Raw genomic sequence first — 27861 nt, 5'->3', positions numbered from 1 at the left:
TTCGTTCCAATATTTCAAGCCATTTCAATATAGCGGTCATTTAAAATCTTTAATGACAAATTTCATGAAAACCGTGAATATAAAGACAATTTTTTTGCGATCAAAAAGATTTCAAATGAGACCTTGTTTGTTAAACTATAAACAACCGAGTTGTCAGTTTTTTATACCTTCGGTTACACAATTTAAAATGACTAACCATACTGCTCTTAAGTTAGGTCCTATTAAATTGCGTAATCAAACGTAGAACAAAACTGAAAACTCGGTTATTTGTCATGTGTGTGTGTGTCTTGTAGATGTATAGTCAAGAGCGAAAAAAATAATCATGACATGTTTATAATCAGTGTAAAGGAAAAAGTAACATATGTTTATTTTATTCATTTTATAATTGTTCTGAAAACCGTGCAAACGTTAAAATTGGAGTGCAAGATCTAGATCAAACAGGATAAAAATGTATTATAGTTGTTCTGTATTTGCCTGACACGGATGAAGCTGTGTCCACACTAGCTGTAACTGGCGTCAACAGTTGAGATCTGACTTCTGACGATACTCGCTTTGTTTGCGATGTAAATATGAACCGTTTTAACCGAAAGCGTCGGAAAATTATGTTTGAGCACGCAGCCCGACGAAGATAAGTTTATTATTTACCTTGAATTGCAGGAAAATTAAGTTCTCCATTGTTCGCAGTTTTTACTGTTATGTAAGCATGGAAAACAACGTGTAAGGGAATAAAGCTACTCAGCTAGTAAACGAAATTACGAAATCACGTTACCATGGAAACAACCGTTAAGGATTCCATCCGGCCAAGAACATGTAAAATTCCAGTTTAAAGGTAATTTAGTATGTTACATCGCTTTGTTCATTAATATTTCATGATCCAATGTATATTTATTATATGCAGGTAATTCATAAATGAATTGCCTGTTAGTAGTATTTGTTTGTTGGCTGAATTTTGATACTTAAATCTATAGAATACGATGCCATATTGTACTTCATTATGTTAACATGCGCCTAAAGCGGACTTGTATTATCTTAAATTATTTATATTTAATCAGAAGGCATATTTTAAAGTTTTTTTTAGTCCAAAATGGCTAAACATGCTCTTAGTATCATTCAAATCTGAACAATCTAAAAGAAATTTTTACACCATCCCCAGATTTGGCTCTAACATTATTATTAATACTCATTTAAGAAACGTATGCCTACTCAGGACATAGAGACTGTATGGGATTTTCCACTGTAGTGGGGATTTTTATAGGACTACATTTTATCGCATAAAAATAGTTAATCCAATTTCCATTACATTTGTGGAGAACTTTCATTATTGGTAACAGATGAGTTTAGTATTACACAAGACCCGTTCAAACGTCCTTCTCACCTCACACCCCTCACTCCTCTGTCCAGCCCCTTTAAATCACCATCAGTACGTAAGCGTACCGTGCAGAACTCAGTTGGATTAAGAAGTGTGTTTACAATGAGTGAGTAACCTTATGTATTTTATCAGTGATCGGCAAAAACATAGAACAGATGTCACAAAATGGGGAATCAATATGATGGGATAAAATGTGTAAGGTACTTAAACGAAACCTTCTATGCAGTTAAAAGAATATATGAAAATAAATTGTAGATAATAGGATGGTTATGTTAAAGTGACAAATTTGGTTAAGAGTTTTAATACATAGTATATTGACACTAAAATAACAGCTAAATATGTATATTAGTCTACAAACGCAACGTTGTACGTACAATCATTACGTACATCCAAGCTAAAATCATTACAGTGACTCTAGCATTCCTTATTTGAAATTTGCTGTTTTAGATAATTGATCTTTTAGTGTAATATTAATATGAGCTTTTTACACATTATGGATCCTCAACAAAAAAATTGATGTATACAAGATCTAAAAACCATCATTATCTAAAAGCGGACACTATCAAATTTAAATTGACCGTTCAAGTTTTATTGGATGGCTTGTGTTACTTCACCGAAAAAAAAATCATACAGAGGCGCTAATGAGATTGTGTTTTGAATTTTGTTTTAACTTACCTTTTACCAAAAATATAATGTTGTATATTGTAATGGTGTATACGAGTCACGAGCAAAATCGTTTTAAAGTATTTTGCATTGATGCATTGTGTTCTACATCATATTAAACCAATTCTATTCAAACTTATAAACCTACTTGAAAGTAATAAAGTAATATTCATATCATCGTATTTTCAGAAGGTTTTCCAATATTTTAGAATACCCAGCCTTGTTTAAATCTAAAATTGTCTTGTTACAACTGAAGGTGTAGATGTAAAACGTTATCTTCATTTGTATATTTCGAAGGCTAAATGCCGGATTGACATATTTTTACACAATCATAATTCAAAGGAAAATGTGTGTTTTAAAACTGGAATATTCAAAGTGTAGTATTCCTGTGAAACTTTTCAAGTACGAAATTTAATTATAAACGAGTAAGATAAACTAAGTCAAGAACAAGTTCTTATTAAATGGCACTCGCCTGGATTTAACATGTTGCTTCGGAGTTGACTACGCTTTATTGTTGAAAACTTGAGAATCAGATTTATATTTCTGTAGTATATTGTTTGATAAAAACAGTGGTGAGTTTAGTTTTGCAGTACATCAATGGTCAATTATTACAAACATTTTCCTCATACTGTTAGCGTAGGTTTGAGGTAAAAAAGGGCTTACAACTAACACCATACATGAGTTAATTTATTTAGTATATTAACTGAAACCTGAAAGTAGTAACTGTTGTACTATTATCTTAATTCTACAAATATATTATTCAATTCATGTATTTCTGTTCCAGTCACCAACGTAGCACAAGCTATCACGTGATCATGAGACATATCGTTATCAAAATAACATTTCTGGGTTAACGTAAACTTCGTAAATACCTTCAACATGGCAAAAAAGGTAAGGCTTTATTGATTTTTAGTGAAAAATAATACTATATTGCTAACCTCCTTCTGGCATGTATGAGGTACATTATATAATTTTATGTACCTTTAGGAATACTCACTGGAAATAAACTGTATACACTTTGTCAACTCAAGTAGGCCTACCGGTATCAAATGTTCGTAAGAATTAAGTTGTATCGAAATGTAAGAGAATCGCCTACGATCACGGAAAAGTTATTCATCCAATAAAGTAAAACAAATATGAGAAGATATTATGTTGTTTGAACTAAACATCAAGAGAATCGGAAAAGAGATTATTATTTTACAAGAAAAATTCATCTCTACCTACAGAAGATGACTCAGACGGCGACGTCGTCTGTATCCAGCTACAGTACTAGGATGTCACGAATTGTGGATAGTAGACATGCACTGTGGATGCGATGCTCCCTGGTGTGGATTAGGGTTAACGTGAGCACTAGTGAGTGCTACGACTCACAGTATCCGCAGTACGGATTGTGGATATTTATAGGCATGCACTGTGGATGGGATACTCCCTGGTGTGGATTAACGTCCGCACTAGTGAGTACTACTACTATCCGCAGTACTATCCTGATAATTAGACCAATTCGTATATACCAAGGAAAAAATGTGGTTCGGATTCCACTTTAAACTGTAGGTCCCTTAGTTGCCATTAGCTGTTTGGGCTATTAATTAACAGCTGTGTCTAAGGAATGTCGGCCTTAGTCACTAACAAGACTACAAGATCGCGCCACTCATCCTACACTCATCTCCATTCATACTTGGCTTAAAATACCTACATAGTATGGTCGCCATTTCATAAGAAAGTATAAAGTATAAAGTATAAAGTACTATCCTGATAATTAGACCAATTCGTTAATTACAAGGAAAAATGTGGTTCGAATTCCACTATAAACTGTAGGTCCCTTAGTTGTCATTGGCTGTTTGGGCTATTAGTTAGTAGTTGTGTCTGAGGAACATGTCGGCCTTAGTTACTAACAAGACTACAGGATCGCGCCACTCATTCTACACTCATACTTCACTCATATTTGGGTTAAAATACGCACATAGTGGCGTCCCCATCTTAAATAATTGATATAATTGATTTATATAATTAAATTGATATACAGGAAATCTATTTTTACATTTTATATTTGGGCATATTAAATTTTCAAATAATATTTTAAATAATAATTGTTTAAATAGGTAGCATACTACTTCACAAGTACATTACTACTGAATCAGGTTTAAAAAAGTTCAACGGGTATACAAAAAAGTTCCAAAATTGTTACGGTACCTAACAAAATATTTGTATAACAAACTAATTTTAAGGCGGGAAAAATTCTGACTTATTTAAAGACGGGTCAATAAACAGGTTAGCCTATATAACTTTTATATATCCTAATTAGTAATTATTATAATAGTTTAAAAATATAAAATAGATGATATCGTAAACATCTGTTGCAGTCTAAGGTTTTATTATCCACACAAGATCCGAATGATGGTGTCTTCCGGATGATGCTTATTATATCTCAAATTCCCATAGAAAATAAGCTAATAATAATATTGAGGCCAACCGTTTTAAACAAACTAACTTTTTAACTAAACAACAAATCTCGGTTCCGGCTTGGCACAGATAATCTCCGCAAATCAGATTAAAATTAGCATATAAATGTGATATCCGCTAACTAGCCTGTTCGTCCCAGTGGGACTCACATAAACGTAACATTCAGGCCGAGATTTAGAACAAACGTTTACCAACAAATAACTTATAAGCCGATTAAAAACACAATTGCTCACGCAATATGGCTTTAGTAATTATAAGTTATTCACATGTAATTAAACCCCTGGATTTACACGTCGATTTGTATGAACAAATTCCTTTAATTAGCTTATGGAAGGGTGATTACACACACATGAAAGACAGTTTGTATTTGATTTAATATACGTCCTTCGACACCATGTGTTCTTGTAAAACACAACCATTGACCAATGAAAGACGACGTAAGTTCACAGAAGTAACAGTCTTGTTTGTTAGATCTTCATGGAGTTGATGAAACATTGATACTTACCATTTCATCAATCCTTCAAACCTTTCCCCTTTAATTTATTTTACTAAGATGTTGGTTCCAAATCCCTTATAATTTAGAATACCCCCGCCGCAGCAAACCTGCAGACTTAGCTAATTTTCATTTGCCTGATTGGATTTACACTAAATGTCTCCTTTAAAATATCACATTTATTCGTTATTTAAATAGAATTAATTTATCGTGTACTTTGGTTTGATGCAACAGGGATGGTAAAAAAGTGTTTTTTGTTGTAAAATGTTAATACTGTAGTTTAGTAATAAAGGTATGAATTTCCAAATTTTATCAAAATATGTTCATAAACAAGCAAACTACAAAAGTTGACTTATTATAAGAATGGGGTAGCGGATTTTTATCCCCCTGGAATTTTACCTTCTGGGCAAACGTGTCCGTGTCGTGACAAACCAGGGGGTAAAATTCCGGCCGCGAACTTTTGAGTTGCACATCAGTTCGATGGATTAAACGCGGAATTAAACATATATTTTCACGGTTGTGAATTTAATCAGAACACATCTAAGTATAAAAACCTAGAGTGTACGGCCCGGATTTTTACCCCCGGAATTTTACCCCCGGAATTTTACCCCCCGGATTTTTACCCCCGGATTTTGACCCCCAGAATTTTACCCCCCGGATTTTTACCCCTGGAATTTTACCCCCTGGCCAGATATATAAATTAGTGAGAATGATTAATTATCTTCATTCTGTTTTAATTTAATAGTAAACCTTTTATTATTAAGTAGCCTATCTTAATTTATTTGTAACATCAACTAATCGAACAGGTTTTTGATTTTAATTTTGATATTCGAGTATCAGGATTCGATCTTTGAAGCCAACTGTTGATTAATATGACGTAAACAAAAACATCAGAAGGGTAATTGATTCGAAGTTTACTTTAACGATTTATTATACAACCGTGGTAAAACAATGTTTTTCGTTTGTATTGTAACAATAACAAAATATGCCTTATTGTTTCTTTACGAAGATATGTTCACCCAATTATCATTTAAATGATCTACTCAGTTTATTTTACATACTTTTTAACCAACAGTTGGCCCCAAATGCAAATCCTGAACACAAAATTAAACAGCGCATTCTGTTCACTTAGTTGAGATTACAAAATAAATAAATAAAGATAGGCAACTAAATAATGAAATGTTTACAATTAATTAAAAACAGAAATAAGAAAATCAATCATTAAATTTCTAAAATCGGCCAGGGGGTAAAATTCCGAGGGGTAAGAATCCGGGGGTAAAAATCCGGCGCGTACATCTTCAGTTGTCTAAACGCTAGTTGACAGGGGGTAAAATTCCGGTTTTTATCGCTAATCTAATTAATTACGCTCTGGCTATTTTCATTATACTTCCAAATCCGCGGGGGTAAAATTCCGGCCGCGAACAAACTTTTGGCCACTATGGTTACTACGTCAGAGTGACGTCAGCTTTGCACAGGGGGTTAAATTCCAGGGGGATAAAATTCTGGCGACCCATAAAAATGACATGTAAATTTTAAATTTACAATTTTTTGGAATTTTCATAAATGAATTTGTATGGAAGGTGTTTTTAGCCTCTAGGGACCTTAAAACGAAAAAGTCAATCGGTTCCGGGTCCAGGTCTTACCATGAGTACTATGGTAATAGCTTATTCCCTATATGGGAAATTTGCTAAAAAGAAAAATCATATCCATTCAAACCAAAGATTAATACACAAAAGATTAGACCGTGAAATACTTTTCGAGTTTTATAAATGATTTTATTCTTTTCTTTGAAACATTGCATGAATACAAGGTGATTACTTAATCTTAAATTTAAAATATTTCTACGCAAACCATAACATTGTTACTATAAACAGATTTTGTTTCATTTGGCAATGAAAAAGTATCGTCGCATGCCACAAAAATTTCCTTTACACGTTTGACTTTAGATCTTATTCATAAAATGTACTGGTCTTAAATGGGTCGTCTTTTTTATACTCAGATAAATTAAGTACAGTGCTTATGTGTAGATAATTTTACTCCAATGCATTTGTTTCAACATTAATCATTATTGAGGTTCAATTATCTTCGGACAGTACGTACATAACGTAAGGGTACATAGCGTATAAATGTTCTTAAGAGGAAAATCCGTTTGATTGTAACGATAAGTTACGAATGTAAAATTGAAGCAGATCCCAAATAATAGGCATACTATTCATTACCAATTTATTTGCTTGTTTGTTGAGGTTCTGCCGAATCAGTCCGGCACCAAGAAAGATAAGTGTATCCTATGTCAACTTGGGTTAGCCATTATATATATCCACGTCCTTGGAGAAACTTAATGTGTTGCATAACAGATATAAGACCTGGCACTCAGCTTCATGTTCATAATACATGGTAATTTTACAGAGGGAAGTGATCAACATCCACATAGGCCAGTGTGGCGTGCAGATGGCGAACGCTTGCTGGGAACTCTTCTGTCTGGAGCACGGCATCCAACCCAACGGAGTCCTCTATCCGGGCTTCAACATCACCTCCTCAGAGAACCCCAATGCCTTCTTCAACGAGCTCAGTCACGGGAAGTACGTCCCAAGAGCCGTGGTTGTCGATCTTGAGCCCACTGTCATTGGTGAGTATTTAAATAACCGACACTTGATACGAAGACAAATTATACCAACTAGTCACAGCTACGGCGACTTTTTTAATTCGCCTTTTGAAAGTACTACTGTAATCAAATCTGCCAATCCGGAGGTTGATTACAGACTAAATGACATTACTAAGACAAACACAGTCAGTTGAGTAAGAGATAGTTGGTAGTCTATTGCTTAATGACTGCAACAGAGCAAGCACAAATCATGTGTTTATCTCGTGCGTGTTGAAATTGGAAAATGGTGTTTAATATCTGCATTTCCATCTTAGTATCTTAAAAGCCATAATATCAGAATTGAAAATAGCTTTGCATGAATATTTATATTTTCAAATCTGTCATTTGGCTCAAAATTCTCACTACTACTTACTTACTTACTGTAATGTGATGTTACTGTTAATGTGTTACTTACTTACTGTGATGGGGCTTCACAAATCACAGTAGATTGTTTGCCTCGTAGATTAGCCACCTCCACTGTTCTCTATCCTCCGCCATCCGGATTTCTCCTCCGCATTGCGTCACATCCTTTTTGGCTTGGTCATACCATCTGAATTTAGGCCTACCCAACGGACGTCTTCCTGAAGGTACGGCCTCACAAACCTCGTCCAGTCTTGTGCCATCCTGTCTCCGAAGTACATGACCTATCCAACTAATTATTTTTTGCTTTTATAAGTGCTATTATGCCAGGGTCTTTGTATAGGGCACGCAGCTCTCTATTTTTCCTAATGAGCCAAACTCCTTCTTCATAGATTGGGCCGAATATTTTACGAAGTACCTTATTTTCAAACACCATCAAATATCCTTCACTTCTTTTGGAGTGGACCCTTGTTTCACTTCCATATAATAACACTGGCTGTATAATGGTCTTGTATAATCTTAATTTTGAGCATCTTGATACAAGTTTGGATGATAAAAGTTTTGTACAAGACCCAACGCTCTCATTGGCATTTGTTAGTTTACTTTGTATCTCCAGATCTTTAGAATTTGAACTATTGACGTTAACTCCTAAATATTTCAAGCTCTCCACACAATTAATCGAATAGTTGGCAATGTTGAAATTTACATCTCTATTGTTAGCGTTTCGGCCAAAGTGGACAATTTTAGTTTTTTCTTCATTTAGCTCTAATCCTACCTTCTTACATTCTTTAATACAGTTTTCAGCTAAAAGGCAAATGTTTCCAGAGATTTCTGCTAGAATTTTTTTTTTTTTTTTTTTAAAGAGGTTGGCGGCCTCTTTTTAACCTTGAATTTGCCCGTCCACATAGACTAAGCGCCCGTGCGTGGATCGTTTACAGCAAAGCAAGGAGTGAGCCGGTACAGTACAAAGGTGAACTGTACTGATAAAATGTTATCGGCAGTGACCAGGATCCGAACCCACGACATCGCTGCCTTGGGCCCGAAGTCCGCGACGCTACCGACTGAGCCACCGACTCACTAACACCACATCATCATCTGCAAATGCCAATATATATAAGTCTACTCCCAGTTTAATGCCTCCTTGAAGGTATTTTGTATTTTTTACGGCTTCTTCTATAGCTGTATTAAAGAGTGTTGGAGAAATTCCATCTCCTTGTCTCACCCCTGTGTTTATGTGGAAACGTTCAGATATTTCTCCATCTATCTTTATTTTAGTTTTGGGCTCATTTATGCATAGTCTTGTTAATATTATCAACTTTTCTGTTATACCATGCTTTTCCATGTTCTTAAAGAGTTATTTTCTTTCCATGCTGTCAAATGCTTTCTTAAAATCAATAAATATTCCATATAAACTTGTATTGTACTCCCAGTATTTTGAAAAAGTCCCTGTTTTAGAAAAAGTATTTGGTCAATTAATTGTAGATCTTCCTTTCATACACCCTGTTTGCTGTTCTTCAATTATGGCCTCTGTGAAGGGATTTAGCCTTCATAATAAAATTTTAGAAACTATTTTACAAACAGTATTTAGAAGGATATACCCCTATAGTTGGACCATAACTGTTTATCTCCTTTCTTGTGGATAGAAATTATCACTGCTTCTGTCCACTCCTCTGGTATAGTTTTGGTTTCCCATACACTAATTATTAATTTGTCTATTTCTTTCATAAGGACTTTTCCATTTATTAATAGTAAACGCTCACTATTAATAACTAAAATATTGGAGTGGACCAAAACGTCTTAAGAATCTGATGTTAGGTCCACTACAAAGTGTTTTGGATTTTGTTTGCTGGTGTAGGAAGGAGCTTAGGTGAAACAGTGTCTCGTAATCGCCAGACTACTCGTACGTAATTATAAGACAAAAACCCCACACTGACCCTCTTCCCACCAATTGAACTAGTTCCCGATCTGTATCTCGTTTCCCTCTTACAGTATAAATAGCCTAATACACCACACCACAATTAATACTACTAGTAATACAATGTTTGACTAATAGCCAAATGGAAAGTGTTGATAAAATAAATAATTTACCAGACATAATTATGTGCTATTCATACGCACCTGTTTGTAGCATTTATCTACAAACATATCACTTTGATGACTCACAAGTGATGATGTTACAGACGAGATACGCACTGGTACATACAGACAGCTGTTCCACCCCGATCAGCTGATTTCTGGGAAGGAGGACGCGGCCAGCAACTTCGCCCGCGGCTACTACACCGTGGGTGCCGAGATGATGGATCTAGTGCTAGACAAGATACGCAAGGTCGCCGAGGAAGCTGCCAGTCTACAGGGCTTCCTCTTGTTCCGCAGCTTCGGTGGAGGCACCGGCTCAGGGTTCGCCAGCCACTTGCTCACCAAGCTGTGCAGGGACTACGGCAAGAAGAGCAAGTTGGAGTTTGCTGTTTACCCTGCTCCTCAGGTAATGCGGGCTCAAAACCTTGTTATTGTGTTGTTGGCTAAGTAATAATACGAGTAGAATTCCATCTTTAGGTAGTTTTACTTTTTTACTTAAGATGTTAACTTAAGACTTTTTTTGATACCTACTTTCATTTACTGCCTAAGTTTTCTCATGATTTAAATTTGTATAAAGTCTTTACCAAGACGATTTTATTGTTGAACCAAGGATCGTTAGGTTTCGAGGCGGTATTCAATCGCATTTATTAATTGTACCAACTATTCAAATTTGTGCTTTCCGTATGAATAAATATATAAGTGTTGGATAATGCACCTTTATAAGATTCCTAAAATTAACTTGGTCTCGGTTTCATAGTGTTTTCATACGAGAATATTATTTGCATAAAGATTAAGGATACAAGTTGATTAAGGGCCATTTGTTGAGTTTTGCCAGATATTTGAAGGTCCTTCCATCTACTATAAGGATATTCGAAGAGTGCTCAACTAATTATACTGTTGTCAGCGCTGGTAAAAGAATTGCTTGTTGTTAACACATTTCCCTCAATATTTATTTACCTTTCTTCCAGAATGGTTACTTTTAGCGAATTTCCCTATAGGGAAGTAGCTATTACCGTAGTGGCACGGTAAGACCTAGGACCAATATACTATTTAATTTTGATGCCCCCCATTTTGATTAGATATATTTTGAAAGTGAAGGGCGGGATAAACTTAATAAGTTCGCAAACCACCAATTTAGGGTCAAAAGAACAGAGTATTATAGGGTTTTGGAATTTTCAAAAATTAGTTTTTCAATTGGATTTTCCCTTATAACATGGAAATACCCGAATTTTAGTACAACCACCGTGTAAAGTTAAAAAATAATCTTGAATATTGAAGTGTTTATATATAATCAAGGTACCGGGGAAAATTCCAAAACAAACTGTACATAATTCCCATGCTATTCTGAAAGAGAAAAGTACTTAACTGTTGTTAGCAGTTTATTTGTTTATGTATATGTTGATACAATTTTGAAAATTTCTTTATTTTATCCTATACTATTAATATTTGGTCAAAAGCACTTTTTACCTTCCCCGTTGCAGCAAACCAAAGCTCCCGTCAGATCTAATGTTAGTAAAATGGGGAACAAATATGTCTTGTTTATGGCCAATTAGACTTTGAATTTTGCTTAGTATGCAGGTTGTGTGCGGCGGGGGTATTTTATAAATAGTAGATAATTCGAGTTAATTGAAAAAAAAGTTTGTGACAACGGGGCACAACGTGAACGTGGACTGATTGAAGACGTCTCCTTGATACAAACTGATTAACTCGTGCTTATAGTGAGGGGATTACCAAAGACTAACACTAATCCGTCTAGTTATGCAAAGGAGTAATGTTCTTATAGTCTGAGAATGTTTAGTAATAGTTATACTTACAGACAAAAGTAACAATGGCAATCAGTTTGACATATTACCAAACATCGCCTGTGGTCGAGCGTACAGCTGCGTTAACAGAACTGCTTGAATGGCTGGCTTTTAGATGACATTTCCATTATCAATACCCATTTTGCGCTTCATTCAAATAACATTTCACTCAAAATCTAGAAACCCCATTTCTATGGCATTCGTTCAATTAGTTTGTTTGCGTTGACAGAACCAAGTTTTTGTATTATTATGTTGGGGACGTGAAAGTGGTCTGTCCATTATATTCTTATCCGTTGTTTCTCGGTAACTTGCGCAATGGCGCTGTTTTGTTAATTTCAAAAAAAATATTTCTAATTACTTAAATTCTGTTAAAATTTTTTTCTAGCATTGTGAAATTAATAATATATAGGTATTATCATTGACTATAACCAATGGTATTATTGAAAGAATTTGTTAAATTTTTGTATTTAGCAAATCGACCCCTAAATATATAAGCTAAATATATACAGGATGAGTTTTAATATAAGCATATTGGGTATCAATTTAAAGCTCTTCTCCTCCAGGTGTGTCTTGTGCGGGGTTAGATGATATCTCATGAAAACCCTTTGTCCTATAGGCTTTTAAAATTTCGGGTTTTGTACAGAATTCTGTTGTCAATCATCTGAATTTTACATTTCTGAATTTACATTAGTTTACATCAAAACAGATGGCCCTGATACAATTTTGTTTAGATCCAAAGAGTTATCGTTACAAAATTGGTGATTTTTTAGTGAATTCAAGTAAAATATTGTAAATGTACTTATCTACAGAAGTTATTATAAATCAAAGTTAGTTTCACTTTTTTATTAATGGTTTTATGTGCTGGAAAAACTAATTACAAAGTTATGTTCAGGATTTGCTTAAAAAAAGTCAGTGTTAAGTCAATGATTATCACGTAAAAATAGATAATTTTCAAATTAACTCTGAGTAATAGAAAATTTTAAATTAATTCAAATATATCGTGGATTTTGATGTCACGAAGTGACGCTGGCTGCTAATCATCATCATTAATTAATTTGTGATACTCGCAACTTATTAGGATTTGGAGCCGTGAAATGGAAACGTAGGCCTAATGCAAATATTAGTTCAATTTGACTTGAACTGTTTAACATTTAAACTTGTTCTCGGCCAAATAACAGATTGCATGACTCTGAAATGTGTTATTAACTTAACATTAACAACTGCCGAACATAAATCTAACATAAATACCTAATTAAATAACAATCATAAAATTACACGATTATTTACTGTAGTTTGATACTTTTAAACTTAAGTTCTAACTCGGCTTATACAGGGAGTCCAAAAAAAACGTTTCAGGACTTTGGGAAATGAATCTTCATTCTTAAAGGAAGAAAACAGTTTTTTGTGAAGGTACGTCCGAAAATGCATATTCACCCAGTTATCCGCCATTTTGTTTTTATACAAAAATGTTTTTATCTGTGAAGCTTTTCATTTGATGATTATGAAATTTGGAAACCATGTTAACATACACAAGACCTATAATAGAAAAAATAATAAAGTTGTTCCGACTGTAAATTTCAAAATGGCGGGTGTTTGAATTATTCTTTTTTTTTTATTTTGATTCCCTATCAAACGATACCAAGATCAAAGACATCGGAAAAAAGATAACTGAAATATAACGGTTATTTGTGTAAAAACAGGCAAAATTAAGGGTTCCCCGACTAACTTTGTCTTATTTTTACACAAAAAAACGTTATATTTAAGTTATTTTTTGTCCGATCTTTTTGATCTTGGTATTTTTTTGATAGGGAATTAAAAATGCTAAAACAAAGTATTCTTGAGACATTTTTTCATAGAATTAGCCATTTTTGAGTTCTTCCTTTTAGTATGAGGATTCATTTCCCAATGTCCTGAAACGTTTTTTTATGGGCACCCTGTATAACAGAGAGGCAAGTACTTAACCCTCTATAAGTCATAGTTGGATAAAAGTTTGTCAATACCCGGAATAAATAACCGCACTGTTAACCTGACTCATTGTGTGACAATAACTGTAGCCAAAAACAAAATTCATAACTGGACACTCCGAATATCACTCTATATTCTATGCTTTACTCAATAAAATTCGCATTAATTGTCCCTTATACATGGGATTTAACAGTCCTAACAATACCCGTTGTAAACAAATTAATTTCTCATACTGCTCCTTGGGAACATTCAAAAGCACAATTCTTTTAAATTCCAAAATAATTAAAGGAATGGAATTGTAATAACAAAAAGTGAAGCGTTAATGACCCTGGAGTACAGCCCCATTACCTCGCCAGTCGCCAGTCGCCATTAGAGCGCCTTTCATTCCACGGGCCCGTTTTCTTACACGGTACTTTACTTGTCGTATAGATTTCAAGTATTTAATTTTCCGTTTAATAAAACTACAGCTTGGAAAGGTGTTTCAATCTGATGGAGAAATCAAACCATTGTGAACTTATAATGGAGTGTACAAGTAGACCTACCGTACATATTTATCCATACGAATATTTGCATCATCTGTAAAAAATATAAGTAAATTTACTGGGGGATTATTGTTTGTCCTTTTTAGATGAATGGTTAACTATGACTCACTATCATAATCATAATCATAAGAAGTGGAGGACCCTTAGAGAGTTCGAAGATGGGGCTAGAGTACCTGCTTTTTATTAATTAAAATAGCATTGTTTATTATTTTCCTATTAAATGACACTTATACTATGACTCACAATTTAGTTAGTTAAAAAATATGAAACGTTAGAATATCCTTCGAAGTGACTAATTCAATTCGTTACATAATGTGAATATCTAAAGAACGACTTCACCTACGCTGGTATTTACAGGAATATTGCAGTGTTACACCTACGTTGATACTTGACTCTTCACCCGTCACTGTTTGATTATATATATATCCATATTACGTCACAATCCTATACTAACAAAAGTAATTTACCTACCTAAAAGTATTTATTTATTTATTTACTAGCAGAGTACCCGTCCTTCGTACGGGATTGGCATATAAGTATAATACCCCCGCCGCAGCAAACCTGACGCCTAAGCGAATTTCCATTTGGCTGAATTGATTTTCAATTGATCTATTTAAATAACATTAGGTTTAACGAATACCTAGGTTTGCTGCTACAAGGAAACTAATAAAGTGTGTGTTTTAAGTAAAATAATTATTGCTTAGTATAAAATGAATATATTTGCCAAGTTTGATCAAAAGATATCCATAAACAAGCAAACTACAACATTTTACAATATTCTCCAATAAGAATAACATGGGAATTTTAAATTTACCATTTTTTTAGTTTTCTCCGTAACCAATAACCGTACAAAAACACTTTGATATACTGAATTGTTTGTTTTTTAAGCTCTTTAAGAAGGTTTAGAGAAAAATTGGGAAATTTTGTGTTTTGAGGGTCAAAAGTGAGAAAAACCAATCTTTACCCCATAAAACCCCCCATAAAACCCTGTTCCCATGGTCCGATCATGCTGGATCGTGAACTCATTCAAGTTTATCCCGCCTTACACCTTCAAACCAAATTTAATCAAAATCGGATAAAAATTACTCAAGTTATCGTGTTCACGGACACACACACACACACATATATATATATATATGTACATATATAAAAATTTTGACGAGTGGTGTTTTTGGCCTCTGGGGACATCAAAATGAAAAAGTAAATCGGTCCCGGGCCTAAGTCTTACCATGAGACCTACGGTAATAGCTACTTCCCCATAGGGAAATTCGCTAAAATGCTTAGTTAACGCGGACTCGCCGACGGCAATTAGCGTCCGTATGACATGCTCCTTAGGGGGAGGACACAGTTTGATAAAATTTGCTTCTTTAAATTTACCGTATACTATAGTATTACACATCTAACATAGCCATAATGTTCTAACACAAACAATAGAAAAAAAAATTAAATATTCGCAAAATATCACAAATTATTCATGAAATTAAAAATATAAACATAACTGTAAACACACAGTTCTCATTGCATTTTTTGTTGCTGCTAAAAATTATTTCAAATTAGCTGTTTTCATAAATAAAAAAAAAATAATAGTGCTGCACTCTGTTGGTAAATCTTATAACTTTTAATGCTTTTGCATGCCATAGAACCAACCTTTTTAGTTGAAACAGCTGACTAAATTCTTTAATTCCATTTAAATATGAGTACTCATAAGATTAACATGGGGAACTACAGAACCACTGGGGCGGAGCCCGAAAGGATTTTTGAGATAAGAATATGCCTATATGTTAATCGGGTATGTGAGCTATCATCATACCAAATTTCAGCCCAATCCGTCCAGTAATGAATGCGTGATTGAACTTCAAACAAACAAACACACAAACTTTCACATTTATAATATTAGTAAGATTTAAAACGTCAATATAAAACATACTATGAAAACACTAAATCCTAACAGAACACAAAATCCAACGTAAGTCATTTTCTTCTTCACATTTTATACAAACTAGCTGTTACCCACGGGCTTCACTCCGTTTGACTTCACAAGTATTTTTTTTTTTTTTTTTTTTTTTTTTTTTTTTCCTAAGGACGCTAGGCACGAACCTGGGATTGTTTTTCACATTACTTCAGGCTAGACCTAGGGGTTGCGGCATTATCACTTAGATAAAATCCATTGGTGACTTGGCGGGGATCGAACCCGGGACCTCAGGGACTGGAGTCCCGCGCTCTAACCACTACGCCAGCTCGCTCCCCAGACTTCACAAGTATTAATAAAACTATTGATTGGTTAAGCTAAGCCAAGCTGAAATGAACAAAACAGACAGTAATACATACAAATAACCATACCTGATTTTAATAAGGTGATAAATTGAAAGAATAACAAACCAATAAGTCCAGCTGATGTGTTTTTAACATTAGGTAGGTATATGAAATAGTTATTTGTGTAATTAGTGAGCAAAGTGACACTTGTGGCTTCCATTAAAACTTTTTACTGCATTCTCCACAGGACGTTCCCTATAAGTGGTAAAAAATTTCATAAGGCACCAAAAGATAGGTAAAACCATAGTATATCCGTACACAAAATATCAGTTGTTTTTCTTTAACCACTCACCAGATATAATGTTGGTTCCAGACATTTTCAACACCCTGTATAACAATCTAATGGTGTCTATCTGTATGTGTGTTACTAATAGGTACAAAAACTACTGAACCAACTGGGCTTAAATTTTACAAAAATATAGCTACCATATCAAGGACCATTATAGGACTATTCACATTTCGTTTGGCTTTAAGAGTACTGAGGTGAACATTTTAAAAGTAAATATTGATTGGTCTCCATGACTGCGATTAGAACACTAACAATGTTTGTTTACATTTCCTTTGACATTCAAATGTAAACAAGAAGTGCATATTTCACAATTTCAGACAGCTGATACAGAGAAATTAAATATAATATTTTCCATAACTACGAGGTAGGTTTATTTTAATCTAACCTTTTATCATGGATTATTTATTCTAAAACTATGTCAATGATTGTAGAAAAGAAATTCTATAATTGTTGCTGTTCAACTCCGGCTCTTCTTTGGATTTTTTAAAGCGTCAAGTTATGAAAATAATGTTATTGATATGTTTTCATGGAAACAGTATGAAAACTACAATGTATAGACGTTTTGTATGAATTTGGAGGCTACTTTAAATAAATTCTAACTGCTTAACATGTGTTAGATTAACTTAACATAACTTGCACATCACATTGTTTTTTATATGTATATTTAGGTAAATTAAGTTATTGTGTTTTGCTAAACCTATGCTTTAATAAAACTAAAGAATATCATCAATAACTAAATTGTACGTTGTTGATTTTTTTTTTCTAAAATCTGTTGTATAGTGCAGTAAAAATAAGAGAAAAATTCCATACACCTAAAAAAAATTAGCACAACCGGGGAATTTGGTACAGATGTTGGGTGTACCTTCCTTTTGAACATACTAAAAGTCCCCTAAAATTGAAGCTGTGCTACGGCCGCCATATTGGAAAATGGCGGCATATTTCTGTATTTTTCGCTATAGTGACTTTATTATTGGAGATACAGGAAAAAGCTTAATATACAAAATGTAGGTCATCTAAAAATACACATTTTTTGTATTTACCATCTTTCTCTAAACCCAACGGTTTTGAGTTATTTGTTATTAAGTATATTTAGTTTTTTTCTATTTATCAAAAATAGGTGAAACACATGGAAATTGACTGTTACTTTCAAGGATTATGATAATTTATCCCATTTAGTTAAATAGTGTGATACTATAAAATCTTAAAATTAAAGCTTATTTTATGAGTAAAACAACTCTGCCACAGCAAACCTGCAGACTCAGCAAATTTCCATTTGATTGGATGTTTTATTAATTGTGTTTAAAAAAAAAATTAGATTCAACAGGTACCTAGGTTTGCTGCTACAGGTAGGTTATTATAGTGTGTTTATTTTTTAGTAAAATATCAATAACTTAGTATAAAATAATTAATTTTCCAAGTTTGATCATAATAAATCTATAAACAAACAAACTGCAACAGTTAACTAATTTATAATAATAGCATGGTAGCTTAAGATTTACAATTTACAAATTTAAATATACAAATTTTGGTTGTGTTTACTGAAAATATGGCGATTATTTGTCACGATTCGAATACTAACCGAAGGGGTTTTCAAAAGGAGATGAAGCAAGTAATTTAAGTACTGTAATATTAACTCGTACCAAGTATCGGAAATATTGTATGCAGTGAGGAAATCAACCATATTTTGTAAACTACGCAATAGTCATATTAATATTTTATACTCATTTTTACCCATTTAATAAATTAACATTTTAATATTTTGATGGCACTACCACTATCACTCTGATATCAAATAAGGGGGATGAATAATTGTCGTAAACCTTGAAAGTAACCGTCGATTGCGATGGGTTTCACCGATTTTTGATAAATAAAACTAGCTATACTATACCATACTTAATTAGTCACCAACATGAACTAGACACGAAAAACACCCTTCCAAATTTACAATGGGATGTCAAGTATAGTTAGTTAGTGTGGTGGTGCCATAAAAATACTAAAATGTTAACTATTAAATGGGTAAAAAATGAAGATAAAATATTAATATGACTATTGCGTACTTTACAAAATATGGTAGATTACCTTACTGCATACAATATTTTCGGTGCTTGGTACGAATTAATATTACTTAAATAACAGGCTCCATCTCCTTTTGAAACCCCATTTGGTTAATATTCTAATCGTGACGAATAATCGCCATCTTTTTAGTAAACACAACCAAAATTTGTATATTCAAATTTGTTTATTGTAAATTTAAAACTCCCATGCTATTCTAATGAATTAGTTAACTGTTGCAGTTTGCTTGTTTATAGATATATTTTGATCAAACTTGGAAAATTAGTTATTTTATAGTAAGCTATTGATATTTTACTAAAAAAACACACTATAATAACCTACCCGTAGCAGCAAACCTAGGTACCTGTTGAATCTAATATTATTTAAATACAATTAATAAAACATCCAATCAAATGGAAATTTGCTGAGTCTGCAGGTTTGCTGTGGCGGAGTTTTTTTACTCATGAAATAAGCTTGAATTTTTAGATTTTATAGTATCACACTATTTAACTATATAGGATAAATTATCATAATCCTTGAAAGTAACGGTCGATTTCCACGTGTTTCACCTATTTTTGATAAATAGAAAAAACGAAATATACTTAATAACAAATAACTCAAAAACCGTTGGGTTTAGAGAAAGATGATATATACAAAAAATGTGTATTTTTAGATGACCTACATTTTGTACATTTAGCTTTTTCATGTATCTCTAATAATAAAGTCACTAAAGTGAAAAATACAGAAATATGCCGCCATTTTCCAATATGGCGGCCGTAGCACAGCTTCAATTTTAGGGGACTTTTAGTATGTTCAAAAGGAAGGTACACCCAACATCTGTACCAAATTCCCCGGTTGTGCTAATTTTTTTTGGGTCAAAACATATTTTTACTGTACTAGTATATGTGTAACTATATTTAATTATCAATGGTTATACGAAATACTCTTATTTTATCTTAACATAGCTTTCAGTTCACATTTACTTTATTTGATACATTTATTATTTGTGTTTTGCCACACCACTGATTAAATTAAACCAAGGAAAATATCATAAAACTAAGCAGTACAAAGTGTTCTTTTGTTTCTAAAATCAATTAAATATCTGTTACTACGTTTACTTAATGGTAAGTGTGAAAATGTAAAGGCAATGGACGATGGAACTGATTAAAAGAACTGGTTTGTATATTAAGTTGTTTGTTGATATTTATGAAACATATACTGTATTTGCTATTACATTTTTTAGTTCTTGATGCTTTGTTAATCATATTAGTTTTGTCTGCTGTCTTTAATGCTAAATTATTTGTTTATAATTTCTATAACCTACTAGCTGTACCCGCGGGCTTTGCCCCGTTTTACTTCATAAGTGAGCTCGTTCGCATGGCTCAATCACGTCCTGGTTAAAGTTCGTTCGCTACGCTCACTCACCTTTAGGTTGGAGCACGTTCGCTGCGCTCACTTGCCTTCAGGTTAGCTCGTTCGCTACGCTAACTCGCCTCCAGGTCGAAGTTCGTTCGCTAAGCTCACTCACCTTTTGGTTGCAAACTATAGTTCGGCCGCTTAGAAAGCGACCTCCTCCAGCATGGGTTTAGCATTAGCGCGCAGGTCGTTTTCTAAGCGGCCGAACTATAGCTGTTGTCATAAATTTAAAAAAATAATAGTGCTGCACCCTGTTGGTAATCCTTGTAAGTTTTTAATGCTTTAGCATATCATAGAACCAACTTTTTAGTTGAAACAGCTGACAAAATTATTTAACCTTTTAATATGTATACTCATAAGGTTAACATGGGGAACTATAGAGCCACTGGGGCGGAGCCCGAAAGGATTTTTGAGATAAGAATATGCCTATTTGTTAATCGGGAATGTGAGCTATCATCATGCCAAATTTCAGCAAAATCCGTCCAGTGGTTAAAGCGTTTACTTGTCACAAACATACAGCCATACATCCAAACTTTCTCATTTATAATATTAGTAGGATAAAAATATAGTTTCTTTAATATTTCAAAAGACTGTATTGATAAGGCACAGCAATATTTATAAAGTTTATAACAGCTGACTTAGTTTTGCTATTGATTTATTGTGAGTGAAGAAACTGAAGGAAGGATTTGTGATTTAATATGAAGAAGAGTGAAATTTAAAAAATGTGCATTTAAATTTAATAATTAGTACTTTTGCAACTTCAAAATTTAAAATGTCAATAATAAATTAAAAGATATGTAACTAAGGGAGATGAAGGTAAATCATGTATATCAAAGTTTTATTCGAAGATTTGGTCAGTTTTTCTCATATCAGCCAACACAAGATTTAAAATTAATCAAAACCAAAATGGTGGTATCCACTACTTACAAGATTTAAAAGTCATAACTTAAACGTTTCTATTAAGGCTATAAAAGTTGAATATTGTTCCTAATAGCGTTGGCAGATGTGTAACTATTATTTTATGCAACAGTTGTAAAGATTAAAATGTTTCTATTTGGTTTACTCTTCCCGTTGCAAAGCACGGGTACAACAGCTAGTTATTGATATGAAACTTGTTTCCTGAATATTGGATTTACAAACTGCAATTTATTCGATTAATTTTGCAATTTTACTAACATTACGTAATACTACAATGGTCTTTGTAATTGACTCATATAAAGATTTTGTACAATGGTGTTTTCGTAAATGACCATACTAGGTGTAACATTGTTCTGCGTTCTTTTCACTAAGATATCGTATATTTAAGCCTAGACAATTTCTAAATTGTTTGGTATATTTCTCCTTATGAATAAAATTAATTAAAATGAGGTCTTCAGTCTAAATCTATCCATAATCGATGGAACTAATCGACATTGACACTATCGCTACAGCAGCAGTGCGATTACTGTTGACGATTAATGAGTTTGTGTTGGTGCAGATCTCTCCGTTGATTGTGGAGCCGTACAACGCTGTACTGACCACTCATGGCACCTTGGAGTACGCAGACTGTACCTTCGTAGTAGACAACGAGGCAATCTACGACATCTGTGCGAGGAACCTAGATGTGGCTAGGCCTACCTACACAAATCTCAACAGGCTTATAGCTCAGGTAGGCCTACAGAGAAAGTTGGTGATCATTCAATAATACTGTCCATGTATATTCATAGTAACTAATATTCCTCACCATAAAGTCGATTTATGGGTAGGCCTTACCCTCTTCATTATCAAAGCTCAAATAGTGAAAAATTGTTGTGAAAAGAATTAAAAATGTACAGGATCACTCTTCTGTGGCTGTAGAAATAGTTTTAAATGTTTTCAAATTACGGTTATGTCACCTCCTTTTATCTTTCCAAATTTAGTAGGCTACCTACATATAAAACAAAAGAACTCTCATTCACATACAGAACTTACTACACCAGATTAAATTTAAGACTTAAATTTAAACATAAATTAACCTCCAGTTATACCAAGTTGATGTTGGCCTGTACTACGCGCGGGGAACAGAACTTCTTTTTTTTATGTATCTGCAATCCTAAAATGCTATGGGAAGGGAGGGAAACAGGTCCACGACGTAGGAAGTGGTGAAAGAAGTAGTATAGGTTAGCAGTGCAGAGTGAGGGAACATTTGTATTTTGTATTATATCTATAAACATTTTTTTCATTTATTACTTTAAAACCCGTGAAACATGATTGCTCCGCTCAACTGGCTTTTACTGCTCTGAAAGCAATCCTAGTATATGGTGGAACTCACGCCGACGGCGCGTATATCGTTGAAAACTACAAAACGTCCATGGCTTTTCCTTGAGACTTTTAGTTCAATATTAGGGTATAATTATATTTTGTGTTAGAAGACTCTATAATTTTGAAAAGTCGTATTTATCCTATTTACGGCTCAGTAATAATACTCTTGAGTGTATTGTGTGGTATGCATCCGAATGTCCTTTCTTTTTACTGTATTTTGCAATTTGCTAGTATGTGTTTGTGTTTTCATAATCACATTTTAAGTTTCTTTTGTTTACATTTACTTAAAAAATTAATGGCTACTTGGAAATTCATAAAAGCAATATTAAACATATTTAAATTTCATTTTATATTTTTAATTAATTTTATATGTCTACAAAAAAGTTCAACAACGAATCCATGATACTCGTAGATAGATAACAGCTGATCATCAAATTGTTTCGATGCTATCAAATTAGTTATGTTTTGACGCGTAGTCTCTGGGATCGCGGAACGTCGGGTTAGTGGAACCATAGACCAGACTAACCAATACAAGTAGACTTCCCATCCCATTGTAAATTTGAAGCTCGTTTTTCGTGTCTAGTTCTGTCCGGTGAGACTGGGGGCTAGTGTCGACGAAATTTTGTTTTCATTATTTTAGAGTTAATTTCATGATTTGTGCTTTACTGTTTGGTTATATAACTAGAGGATGGGTCATTGTTTATGATTATATCGTTTTATTTGTTTAAAGGGGCTTAAGCATGTTTAATCTGTGTTGGAACCAACGCCAACGGCGCGCGTATCGTCGAAAACTACAAAACGTCCATGGCTTTTCCTCGAGACTTTCAGTTCAATATTAGGGTATAATAATGTTTTGTGTTAGAAGACTCTCCAACTTTGAAAAGTCGTATTTATCCTATTTACTAGCTGTACCCGCGGGCTTTGCCCCGTTTAACTTCATAAGTATTCGCATGGCTCATTCACGTCCTGGTTGAAGTTCGTTCGTTATGCTCACTCACCTTTAGGTTGGAGCTCGTTCGCTGCGCTCACTTGCCTTCAGGTTAGCTCGTTCGCTACGCTAACTCGCCTCCAGGTTGAAGTTCGTTCGCTACACTCACTCACCTTTTGGTTGGAAATTAGCTGTTGTCATAAATTAAAATACCCCCGCCGCAGCAAACCTGCAGACTAAGCGAATTTCCATTTGCCTGATTGGATTTACACTAAAATGTCTCCTTAAAAATATCACATTTATCCCTATTTAAATAGAATCAGTTTAACACACTTAGGTTTGCTGCAACAGGGAGGGTAAAAGTGTTTTTTTATGTAAAATGTTAATTGTTAGTAAGAAATAAAAACATGTTCCAAATTTGGGCAAAATATGTTAATAAACAAGCAAACTACAACAGTTTACTTATTCTCCATAAGAATAACATGGGAATTTTAAATTTGCAATTTTTTGGAATTTTCTCCGTAACCATTAGGCGCATTATAACGCTTCAATATACTAAATTATTTGTTTTGTTAAGCTCTACAAAATAGTTTAGAAATAAATTGCAAAATTTGATGTTTTTTGGGTCAAAAATGGGAAAAACCCATTTTTACCCCATAAAACCCCCCATAAACCCCCGTTCCCATGGTCTGATCATGCTGGTTCGCAAACTCGTTCGAATAAACGTAGGTTTACACGTTTGTACCAAATTTAATCAAAATCGGATCATTTTTGCTCGAGTTATCGCGCTAACGGACACATATATATATAAATATATATATATAAATATATATATATATATATATATAAATATATATATATATATATATATATATATATGAATTTGAACGGATGGTGTTTTTGGCCTCTAGGGACCTCAAAACGAAAAAAAAAATCGGTCCCGGGTCCAGGTCTTACCATGAGTACTACGGTAATAGCTTATTCCCTATATGGGAAATTCGCTAAAACGAATAATAGTGCTGCACCCTGTTGGTAATCCTTGTAACTTTGATGCTATTGAACATCATAGAACAGAACCAACTTGTTTAATTGAAACAGCTGTTAAGATTCATTAATTCCTTTTAAATATGAAAAATCATAAGGTTGACATAGGGAAATACAGAGCCACTGGGGTGGAGCCCGAAAGGATTTTTGAGATAAGAATATGCTTTAATGTTAATCGGGAATGTGAGCTATCATCATGCCAAATTTCAGCCCAATCCTAAACTACTGGACGTTTATGCGTGATTGAGCAACACACAAACACACACACAAACTTTCAGGTTTATAATATTAGTAAGATTGCTCAGTAATAATACTCTTGAGTGTATTCTGTGGTATTCATCCGAATGTCCTTTCTTTTTACTGTATTTTGCAATTTGCTAGTATACGTATGGTTTGTTATAATCATATGTTATGGTTCTTTCGTTTACATTTACGTAAAAAAAATAATGGCTACCTACTCGGAAATTCATAAAAGCAATATTAAAAACATATTTAAATTTCATTTAACATTTTTAACAAAGAACGAATTTTCCAGCACAATACAAAAATAGATCAAACATATTATACAAACTACCATGAATATTGTTTTATTTGTTTTTAGCCTAAAATTAAAATGAGCTGTTTTCAAAATTATTGTGTGCACAAACGTTACTCTTAAGTCCTATAAGTGTTTCCTTTTCCTTTTTATTTTTTCCTTACGAATTGATATTGGTTATTTCCTGTAATGTAAAGAACATTTCATCTATGGTGACGACAGAGCATATCAATAATTGTAACTAAGACTTAATATTTAACTCGTATTATTGACCACTATAAGAATTGCATGTCGATCAATTTTTATGTACCCGTGATATTATATAGATTTGAAATTCAACGATAATAATGAATAAGCATCCTAATCTACAGTATGTTGAAAGTAGATTTTTACATTGATTTTATATTAACTAATTTGTTTAAAGATTTAATAATGCCAAGAATTGGTTCGACAGGCTGTATCTTCAGTGACAGCCTCCCTCAGGTTTGAAGGGTCTCTGAATGTTGACTTGGTAGAGTTCCAGACCAACCTTGTACCCTACCCTCGCATCCACTTCCCCCTCATCGCCTATGCCCCAATAGTGCCAGCCAGCAAAGCAATGCATGACAACCTTACAACAGCTCAAATCACTAGGTAAACTCCTAGAGAAATTAAGTATTCAACTTAAATTTAGCACCCCTTCAAAACAGGTACTCAAATGTTAATAGTCAGATTTCTGTCCCTTGCAACCTGTGCGGTCAGGCATTGTCAGAACGGCCTGTTTTTTTAATGTTTTAAATGGTTTTTGTATTTTTTGTAATTTCTGCTTATTGTATTGTGTTTATCCTTGACGATGTTAACTTGATCAACTTAATAACCTGTAGCTGACGATGGTGTTCTAAAACCAAAACATGCTGTACTAAATTGACATAGTTTGTTGAGCTGTGACGGGAATTAAGTAAATATTCTAGTCTTACATTATGTCCAATAGATCAGGGGTTATAAACATGGATTTTAATCTGAATGCTGTAAAACCAACATAAATGCAATTATTAAATGGCTAGGATCGTAGTTTTATAATGTGAACTGTTATGCAGCATGTGTTTCGAGCCGGCCAACCAGCTGGTCAAGTGTGACCCCCGTCAAGGCAAGTACATGAGCTGCTGCTTGTTGTACAGAGGTGATGTCAACCCCACAGAGGTTAACTCTACTATTGCCAACATCAAAAGCAAACGCTCTGTCATGTTTGTCGACTGGAGTCCAACAGGGTTCAAGGTTTGCTGTCAATAGTTTACTTAACTAGCTGGATAGCTGAGTGGTTATAGTGCTGGCCTAGCAATCAAAAGGTCGCCGGATCGTTCCTGAGAAAAGTCAGTAGCGTTTTGACAGTTCGAAACTGGACCCAGATGGCCCGATAATTGTGCTTTAAATAAATGGTCCTGGCTACTGAAACAGTTGATCTCTTACAAAGCTACAAACAAAGCAACCTAATAACAAACACAGATCACCTCACTCCATTCTACATTCATCCTTCTACACACATATTTGGGTTGAAAGACACACCTAGGTGGCGTATCCATCTCAATTGATAATGATGAATTCATCCTTCTACACTCATATTTGGGTTGAAATATGCACCTAGGGGGGTGTACCCATCTCAATTGATAATATATTCAATTGGGTGTGATATAAATTTGCAAACTTTGTCATTAATTAATACAAAATTAAGATTCTTCATAAACCAACAAATAAGTCAGGATGTCGAGTCCCATACTTTTCAATTTGTATTTTAACTTACAAGATACAGTTCCTAATTGTTTATTGGTATTATGCTACTACTTTATTTAAATTTATATTTGACTAAAATGTAGATCAGTGACAATTTAAGTACTCTATGGTTAGACCTTTCCCTTATAAGAAATGTTAAAAATGCCAGAGGCATAGATATGCACAAAATAAACGTGTTATCTCTTTGTTTTAAAACATTTTCCATGATTTACTCGTTCACTATAGTGATAGTGAACAATATGTGTATTACAATACCGATTGTAAACGACCAACTCCAATACAAATATAAAAATTATTATTTGTTAGTTGCATTACCGTACTGTAATGCGTTAGAGATGATCTGAAATTTGTCTTTCCAACATTCCACCACACATCACTCCATGTGAGTACCGGTACAATCTGTTGCACATTATTATTATGCATGCTTTCCAACCAGGAATCAATTATTTTTCACCCATACTTCACAGAACTTAGATTTGGTTATGCAGCAACATTGGCGAAACTGGACAAACCCTAATGTTGATAACTGTGTACAGGTAGGCATCAACTGGCAGCCACCAACCACAGTGCCTGGAGGAGACCTGGCCAGAGTGATGAGAGCAGTCTGCATGTTGTCCAACTCCTCAGCAATCAAGTCTGCCTGGGAACGGCTCAACCGCAAGTTTGACCTAATGTACCATAAAAGAGCTTTTGTCCACCATTATGTGGGCGAGGGGATGGAGGAAGGAGAATTCAGTGAGGCAAGGAACGACATTGCTGCTTTAGAACAGGACTATAAGGAAGTAGAGACTCCTTCATATTGATTATCTGACAACAAATATGAGCCATTAAAACCAAGAGATGATATGAAATATTCTTTTAAAATA

General features: G+C 33.9%; 1 protein-coding gene across 1 annotated transcript; it reads left to right on the top strand.

Annotated features, from left to right (window-relative positions):
* Nucleotides 1-777: 777 nt before the first annotated feature.
* LOC128983701 (tubulin alpha-2/alpha-4 chain-like) lies at nucleotides 778-27861 on the top strand. The gene is made up of 8 exons (XM_054403103.1): nucleotides 778-829; nucleotides 2817-2923; nucleotides 7392-7611; nucleotides 10167-10468; nucleotides 21919-22089; nucleotides 25683-25861; nucleotides 26305-26482; nucleotides 27532-27861. Exons 2-8 carry the CDS (start codon nucleotides 2912-2914, stop codon nucleotides 27796-27798), a joined length of 1329 nt encoding a protein of 442 aa, XP_054259078.1. The 5' UTR covers nucleotides 778-829; nucleotides 2817-2911; the 3' UTR covers nucleotides 27799-27861.

Source organism: Macrosteles quadrilineatus, unplaced genomic scaffold (genome assembly GCF_028750875.1).
Source record: "Macrosteles quadrilineatus isolate MER2022 unplaced genomic scaffold, UCM_ALF_1.0 Scaffold_1__1_contigs__length_201487025, whole genome shotgun sequence".
NCBI classification, from domain to species: domain Eukaryota; kingdom Metazoa; phylum Arthropoda; class Insecta; order Hemiptera; family Cicadellidae; genus Macrosteles; species Macrosteles quadrilineatus.
The sequence above is the reverse complement of the archived record's forward strand: the minus strand, read 5'-3'. Positions and strand labels throughout refer to the sequence as shown.